At 38.5% G+C, this 8,247-nt stretch overlaps 2 protein-coding genes across 3 annotated transcripts; both read left to right on the top strand.

Annotated features, from left to right (window-relative positions):
• Window positions 1–2,597, top strand: LOC137238045 (histone H1-like). Its single transcript, XM_067762598.1, has 2 exons — window positions 1–906; window positions 991–2,597. The coding sequence occupies exons 1-2, from the start codon at window positions 151–153 to the stop codon at window positions 1,570–1,572; spliced, it is 1,338 nt and encodes a 445-aa protein (XP_067618699.1). The 5' UTR covers window positions 1–150; the 3' UTR covers window positions 1,573–2,597.
• Window positions 2,598–6,597: 4,000 nt separating this feature from the next.
• On the top strand, window positions 6,598–8,247 carry LOC137244664 (uncharacterized). Of its 2 annotated transcripts, XM_067774010.1 has the most exons (3): window positions 6,598–7,260; window positions 7,329–7,554; window positions 7,609–8,247. In XM_067774010.1, exons 1-3 carry the CDS (start codon window positions 6,757–6,759, stop codon window positions 8,178–8,180), a joined length of 1,302 nt encoding a protein of 433 aa, XP_067630111.1. In that variant the 5' UTR covers window positions 6,598–6,756; the 3' UTR covers window positions 8,181–8,247. The 2 variants fall into 2 exon arrangements, with proteins under 2 accessions (XP_067630111.1, XP_067630101.1); XM_067774000.1 differs by having other exon boundaries at window positions 7,329–8,247.

Below are 8,247 nucleotides of genomic sequence, written 5' to 3'. Positions count from 1 at the left end.
AAAAAAACCGTTTCATGAATTTACCGCAAATTCATAAATTGACATTTTTTCTGGCACGAATAAAAAATACATTTAGAAGTCATTTGGAAATACGTATATAAATTTGAGTTTCGTTTGTTTTACTGTGCCGTGCAAAATCTGTTGTAAATTATGAAATTTCATCTGTGCAAATCATTTGAAACATCTGATGATGAAGAGGTGGAGGAAGTGAGTGAAGAGGAAGGGCAACAAGAGGATTCAAATGAAGATGAGAATGACGAAGAAAGTGCTGGCTCAAATGAAGAAGATGATGCACCGGAAGATTCCGGAGAAGAAGAGATCGACACTGAGGAAGAAGAGTTGGCTATCCCAAAAAGTAGTGAGGTCAAGCTGAATGGTAAAAGCTCTGGTGAAACTGAAATCGCTTTTACAACGAATGGAAAATCCAATGGAACCGAAAGTAGCGACACAGATTCTGCTGTAAGGACTACCAATGGCAAGTTAGAAACAGATATTGTAAAAAAAGAGGAGTCTGAGCCACTAACAAAATTTAATGGAGCTAAGCCTCTTAGTAACACAAAGTCGAATGTTACTGTAAGTGTACCATCGCGTCTGAAAAACGTTAGCACCGAAACTATGGTAATAGCGGCAATACGAAGTCTGAACGAACGAGGTGGCTCTTCAGCAATCGCCATAAAAAAATATATTATGAATAATTATCCACAGCTCCAGCTCGAAGGCGCACGTATACTCATGCTTATTAAAAAATTCGTTAAAAAAGCTTTATTAAGTGGTAAATTAGTGCAGTCGAAAGGCGTGGGCTTGGGTGGCTCATTTAAGGTATCTGCTGAACTAAATCGAATGGAGGAGAAAAAGGAAAGAGCAAAACTCAAACAGTTAAAGCAGAAACCGAAAAAAGATGCGGCGGTAAGTGTTTTTGTGTTTTTTTTTTTTTTGCCTATAAGCTTATGTTATATATATTATATACTTTTACTTGTTTATATCATGCAGGCAGCTGGAAAAGCTGACAAGAAAACAAAATCGACGACAAAAGCTAAAACAAAGAAAAGTGATACGAAAACAACAACTTCCAAAAAGATTGCCAAAACAAAAACAACGACAACGGCAACTAAGCTGACTAATGGCTCTGAAGTAGCTGCAAATCAGAAAGCTCCAAAAGCTTCGGCAGCGCTTAAAAAAGTACCAAAACCGATCGATTTAAAACAGCCGAAAAAAGCTGTTATTAAAGATTTGAAATCCTCTCTAATAGACAATGGCAAGTCAGCGGGGGCACAAATGCCTAAACAAAGTAAGAGCACAAAAAGCTCAAGCAGCGTAACGTTTACGACAGTGGCTGAAAAGCCAAAGAAAGGCTCGCCAGTTAAATCTATATCGGTAGCGACAGTGTCAGCTACACCTAAAAAACCTGCGCCAAAAGCGAAAGCAACACCAATGCCCAAAAATAAACCAGCTGCCAAATTTAAGCCTGCTGTTCCAGATTTCGATGAAATCAATGAAATCGGAGCAGGAGATGTAGATAATGTCAAGCCTGCAACGAAAAAGGCAGCGGGCAAAAAAGGCAAAGCAAAATGAAGATGGCGTGATTCAAAGTACCAAAGGATTTTATTATGTTTGGTTTTTTTTTTAATATTAAGCTTTTGTTTGTGAGTGCTAGTTATGTTAGTGTACTTTTAGCTAATCTTGGTTTAAAACCGCTGTTATTTTTATGCATGAAAAAAAAAAATATTTGTTATACGGCATTTGTTTTATACCATCAGGGCTGATTACATTCACGACGGCGGCTACAAGCGACATCTGTCAAATTATTTTTACATATGTTCTTACGAGGGCCGTTATTTTCGGCACGACAGCAGCACGAATGCCGTTGTAGGCAGATTAAACCTAATTATATTTTTGGGTAGCGACAGTGAGTAGCGTCCTTGTTGTTTGTCAATAAAAACTAAATAATCGCAAATAACAGATTATAAAATAATAAAAATAATTCTTTTTAGCGTTTTTTAAACATAATCAGCCCAATCTCGCAATCCATCGTATACTGTTTTTTCGGGATTCGTAACATTCGAATTCGTAACATTGCTACGATGGATTGAATGATTGGGCTGTTTGTTTTAAATAATTTTCGCGTTTCGTAAATTTTCTCCGTTGGCAAGAACTTGTAGAAAATTCCAAATAAACGTCAAAAGTTTACGTTCCGAGTGAATTCAGTGATGTCACTGTACGAATTTCGAATTTACTTATTGCTTTCGGAGACGTTCGGAAACACGGTCGAATTGTATGATAGCAATTTCGTAACTTTCCCGAAAAAATAGTCTACGATGGATTGCGTGATTGGGGTGAATATATATTTTCTAAATTTTTTGCTTCAGTTTGCTATAATTTTATTTGTGGCTGTCGCTTTCAAAGTAATCAAGTAGGCAATGGTTGGCTACGGTTGCCGTCAAGCTTTGCTTTATTGTGATTGTGGTCTGTGGACGCCGTGTTGAATGCAATCAGCCTTATCCTCGTTTTATTTTAAAGTTGTCTAAATTACATATTGTCTTAAGTCACGTATTTATTTCCAAAATTGAATATTAAATATACATATTTGTATTATTCGAGTTTTCGAGTTTTTAATTAAGTAAACATGAAAGAATGACTTAAGGCGAAGTTTCAAGTGTGCAGATCTCTGAGAAGTGCCAAAAAAATTTAGTTCAGCGAAATCTCATAAAAATTGATCTGAAAACTTTTCTAATAAGTATTTTCTATTTATATATTTAACTATCTATTTATCTCTAAGCCACGTCACATATTTCTTCTAGCCTCTAGCTTCATTGTTTCGGTCCTTTTACCATCTAAGAGGTTTGAAGTAGCTCAATGTTGTTGTCGTAGCAGTGCTTCGCCCCATCAAATAGGTGCGACCAATCACAAATCGTCATCAATGTCCTCTAAGGAGAGTCCGAGGAAACTTGCTTTTTCAACAGGCGTGGACCATAATTAGAGGGGTGTTAAAGGCGTTGGTTCTACAATACAGTTATAGAGATGGTTGGTGTCATGTGGGGACACATTACAAGCAGGACATATGTTTTGTATGTCGTGGTTGATTCTGGATAGGAAAGAATTTAACCTGATGCAGTATCCAGATCGAAGTTGAGCTAGAGTGACGCGCGTTTCCCTAGGGAGAGTGTGTTCCTCTTCTGCTAGTTTTAGGTATTGTTCTTTGAGTACAGGATTCACCGAGCAACTCCTGGCATAGAGGTCCGACGCCTGTTTGTGGATTTCACTGAGGACCTGCTTGTGTTTTTTTAGCTTCATACGGCTGTGTTCTCGGGTGCCGTATTTTCTCATAATGCTTACGGACATGACTCCTTAAACCCCTGGGCGGAGTAGGCTCATCAATCAGATGTCATTTCTCTCCCTAATTGGGAGTACTCTCGCCTCAATATGTAGATGGTGTTTTGGGGACACAAGAAGACAACCCGTGGCTGTTCTGAGGGCGGTATTTAGGCAGGTATGTAGCTTCTTCCAGTGAGTGGTCTTTAGGCTTGGCGACCATATCAGGAACGCGGGGCATGCAATCGGCTGGCCAATTGCTTTGTAAGTGGTAATGAGCGTTTCTTTATCTTTACCCCAAGTACTTCCGGCAAGGAGGATTTGAGGATTTTATTGCGGCTTAGGATTTTCGGTACAATTGCGGCTGCATTCTCACCAAAATGTAGATCCTGATCGAACGTTACTCAATGCTCAAAGCTCAATAAAAGGCTTTTTTTATAAATCGATCGCATGATTCCCTTGTTCTGTATGCATTTTTTATCTGCTTACCTTTACATAGAATAATTTCTTATCCCAAATACTGCATAAGTATTAGCGTTCTAAGCTTTGTTCTAAGTCCCAAGCCTCTAGGTTATCGAGAAAATAGGTAAAATTCATTTTAATGGAGGGAGCACTTTTTCCCATTGCTGGAAAGGTTGTAAGAAAGCGAACCCGTTACCCTAGTTGGTGATTACGCAATACCCGTTCCGCTAACCGACTACGATGAAGTGAAAACGGCAATGTCTGGACTAAATAAAAACAAGGCGAAACATTGATAAAGAACACGCTTTAATTCCTAAGAAAGGCCGTTCCGCAAACCGCGCTAGTTACCGCAGAATCAAGTTCTTTCAAACCAGAAAAATCCTCTATCGACCATACCTTCACGATACGCCATATTCTGGAAAATACGCCCAATAGATAATCGACACCGAACATCTTTTTATCGACATCAAAGCTGATTTTAGAGTGCAAAAATAGTTTCTCGTATGCTGCTGTGTCTGAATTTAAGTTCCCTGCAAAGTCAATACGGGTTCGCTAATTATCGTCCAACTTACTTACTTAATTGGCGCTTAACCGGTTAAACGGTTATAGCCGTCCATCAAGGCGCGCCAGTCGTTTCCCTCTCTGTCAACCGGTGCCAATTGGTCACAGCAAGGGAGCTTAAATCATTTTCTACCTAGTCCTTCCAGCAGAGTGGGGGCCGCCCTCTACCTCTGCTTCCATAGGCAGGTTCCGATAGCAACACTTTCTTGGCCGGAGCGTCATCTGTCATTCGCATACCATGGCCTAGCCAGCGCAGCCGCTGCGTTTTAATTCGCTGGACTTTTTTCAGCGTAATCTTACAAAAGATATTTCTAATAGCGGAGCTAAACTGCCAAGGTAAAAACAGTATTTTCTTACTGTTGTTGGCGTATGCTGATGACATGGTACCATTGGCCTTAACAAACCCGCCGTAAGTTATGCCTTCCCTGGATTAGATAAAAAGTGGATCTTCAGGTAAAAAACAACAAAAGTGGATCTTCAGGTAAAAAACAAGAGGATGTATCTGCTCCCACCTGAGAGTGAATCGGAGCATTGACGCCTTGGCAGCCACGTCACTGTTGACGGATATAAATTGAAGGCCGTGAGTTAATTCGTAACAAATTTCGAAGAGCTTTTTAAATAACAAGATACATGTGCCAACTAGCGAATGTTTTTTAGCCTCTTATTGCATTACCATCAGGACCACATTTCTCTTGCACTACGTACCACCGCTCGGACATCATAGGATAACAGTGAATCAAAAAAAAAAAAAAAAAAAAACAAACTGGAACGATTTCGCCTTGGAAAAGAAAGACGATTCCTACAGGGTCAAGCTGTATATAAGTGCATTACCAAGTGGTGTATGTGAGCGTTATCGTTAAGAGAAGCGGTAAAACACAGAGATCCTTAAGTAGAAAACGTATTGCTTGGGCCTTGATCTTTCCTACTTCCAAGTTATTCTTGGTCTACATTACACTTTGTAATGAATTAAAAAGAAAATAAAAATATTGCTCCCAAAGAAAGAAGGAAGGCGAATACATTCCTAAGTTTTCGGAATTTATTTCGAAAGTAATGCTTAAATGATCAGAAATAGTACCGAAATGATACCAACTTGATAACGAAAACACTCCTGAAATGATTCCGGAAACAATCCAAAGTAAGCTTGAAGTCTATAAAAGGTCCCCACGATAACAGTGCCGAAATCATCCAAAAACAATCCCTAATTGATCCAGAGAGAGACCGGAAATGATACCTTAATTGTCAAGAAATGTTCTGGGAAACAATTTCGAAAAAATACGGAAATTATCCCAAAATTGTTAAAAGGTAGTCCCAAAATGATTCCTAACCAATCCTTAAGTATTTCCTAAGCAATTTCGAAACATCTCCGAAAGAGTCGAAATTAATCACCAGAATTATCCAGAGATAGTGGCATAATTACCCCAATAATAATCACGAAACGGAGCCGAAATGATCCCGAAAAGGTTTCGAAATATACTGAACACAATCCTGAAACTCTCCGGAAAAAAACTTTCAATCATCCTGGAAGCGTTCCTGAAACTACCTGTAGAAACAAACACGAGACATGATCAAAATGATCCCGAAAACAGTCCAGGGGCCCTATTCAGTAACTATGAGTTTTGAAATTTACATTTTTCTTTCATACAAATTATATGAAGAAAAAGTGTACATTTTAAAACTCACAGTTACTGAATAGGGCCCCTGATATGATACGAATATATTCCCAAAAAACAGTTTCCGGAATTATAACAAACTAGCCCGGAAATGATGGCCGCTCAACTAGGACTTATGTTATAGAATAACTCCGTCCTTTTGGCAAGCACTAGAAGTCTTCTGGGACCTAGCTTAATTGCTGCCTCGAGATCTGGCAGCTCTAACCTGGCAAGCGCAGGACACGACCACAGAACGCGCTCAACCGTTTCTTCCTGTAGCTCATACTTCTTTATCTGCTATTTCTGTTGAGGTCTAACTTATAAACATGAGAGGCCAGAAGGCAGCGTTCCGTTAGTATGCCTATCATGAGACTTAAATATTCTCTCTTTAGAGATATGCGAAAATTTGTGAGAACTTGGGGATGTCTACCGTCGATCCATAGAGTAAAGTATCACTTATTTCCGTATCGAGACTGGAAACGGCAGTCCCGATTTCTTCTGTTAATTTGGAACCATTGCATCTTTCCCCTAAACTATGTGAAAAAATGGGTATCACAAAAAAACAGATGGCAAACTCATTAACGAATTCGCCTCAAATAAACATAAAAAATTGATTTGACTTTGTCTATGTTTTGAATTTTATCGGAATTTATAATCTCAAAAACATTGATAAATATATTAAAATTTAGTCACTTGAAGATTATTTTAAAGTAATAAGTATTTAAACAAATGTGAATATTCATAAATTTCACGTTGAATTTACAAATAAGTAAAAATGTTGGGTAAAAATTGTGTACAAAAAAGTATGCAAAAAATAAGAAACTCTTCGCGGAACAGGATAAAGAGTAACCAAGTGCTAAATAGTGAACTGCGCTATATCAAACGTTCAGGATGGCCGAAAGCTGGGCGCGACTGTGATAGCTCGGATGTAACATCCTGGAGTTCAAATGCTTCAATGCATTATCGCAAATTTAGCGCAGAGACATTGGTGTTGAAGGCTTTGAAAAGTTTGGCCGATCCAAAAGGTTCATCGGTGGTGGCTATTAAGAAATACATCATAAACCATTACCCACATGTGGATGCACAGTTTACCTTGCCTGTCATCCGAAAAATTGTACGAAAAGCCTTAATTAATGGAAAAGTTGTGCAATCGCAGGGTACCAATTGGGAAGGGTTTTTCAAAATCTCCGCTGACGAAATACGAGCGTCACTGCAAAAACAGCAATTTAAACAGGTTAAGAAATGCCTTAAGTTGAGAGAGCAGCAAATGATGGAATTGGTAAGAGGGAATACGAATATCATATCCAAAAGTACTGAGAACGATATACATTTACATACAATTTTTAGGAGTCACGTGTAGAAGCTTCACGAGCAAAAGAGGAACAAAAACAACGACTTATTAGAGAAAGACGGGCTGCGAAGTTGAAGCAAGAAAAGACGACCATAAACGCGGTAAAGGCAGCTAAAGCCAATTTAACAGAGCAAGCGGCTAGAACAATGTTAGGACTAATCAAACAACATCCTACAGCTGCTGAAACTTTTATGTCGCCACCCAGTGTTCGTTTGACTGCAGGTAACTCAAAAACTTTAATCTTAAAGCCGCAAATTGTTGATTATGCCGATGCAGCTATAGAAACGGCAAAAGTTATTAGCTCGGAAGACATGAAAAAAGCAATCATAAAAGCAGCCGAGTATGCGCCAAATCTCCAACCCTTAAAAAACAATAACTCCACTGATGTATCATTTAGAGCTATGCCGATTAAGTATGAGAGAACTGTAAGAAGTCCAACATGGAATTCGTTTAACCCTTCATACCCAAACCATTCATTTTATACTACCTCAAGAAATCCATCTGGTCCAGAATGTCCAAAATTAAAAGATTTATTCAAAAAGCAAAAGTTGGATACAAAATCAAAGGGTAATCCGGTGTCATCATTTCAACAGTCCGTATTTCCAGGAGTTTCAAAGTTAAACGGTTGTATGAGAGGCAATGAAATGAATGCAGATTCAAAAACAAATATATTATCGTCATTCCAGCAACCCATTTTGTCACAAAAGATAGTACAGACGAAAAATATAACAACAAATGATCCACGCAAGAAAAATGTTCCAGCAAAAAATGTTCGGAAAGTCATGAAACGTCCCCGTTTGAAAGCTGCACCTAATTCTGCTTTCCAAGTTGCTAAAGTTCTCAGATAATTAAAGAATGAGTTATAGATTATATTAAAAATTTGTGAGTGCAATAAAATTTTGTGTGTGTTTATAA

This window comes from Eurosta solidaginis, chromosome 1 (assembly GCF_040869045.1).
Source record: "Eurosta solidaginis isolate ZX-2024a chromosome 1, ASM4086904v1, whole genome shotgun sequence".
NCBI lineage: Eukaryota > Metazoa > Arthropoda > Insecta > Diptera > Tephritidae > Eurosta > Eurosta solidaginis.
Note: the sequence above shows the minus strand (reverse complement) of the source record. Positions and strands in the feature narration are given on the sequence as shown.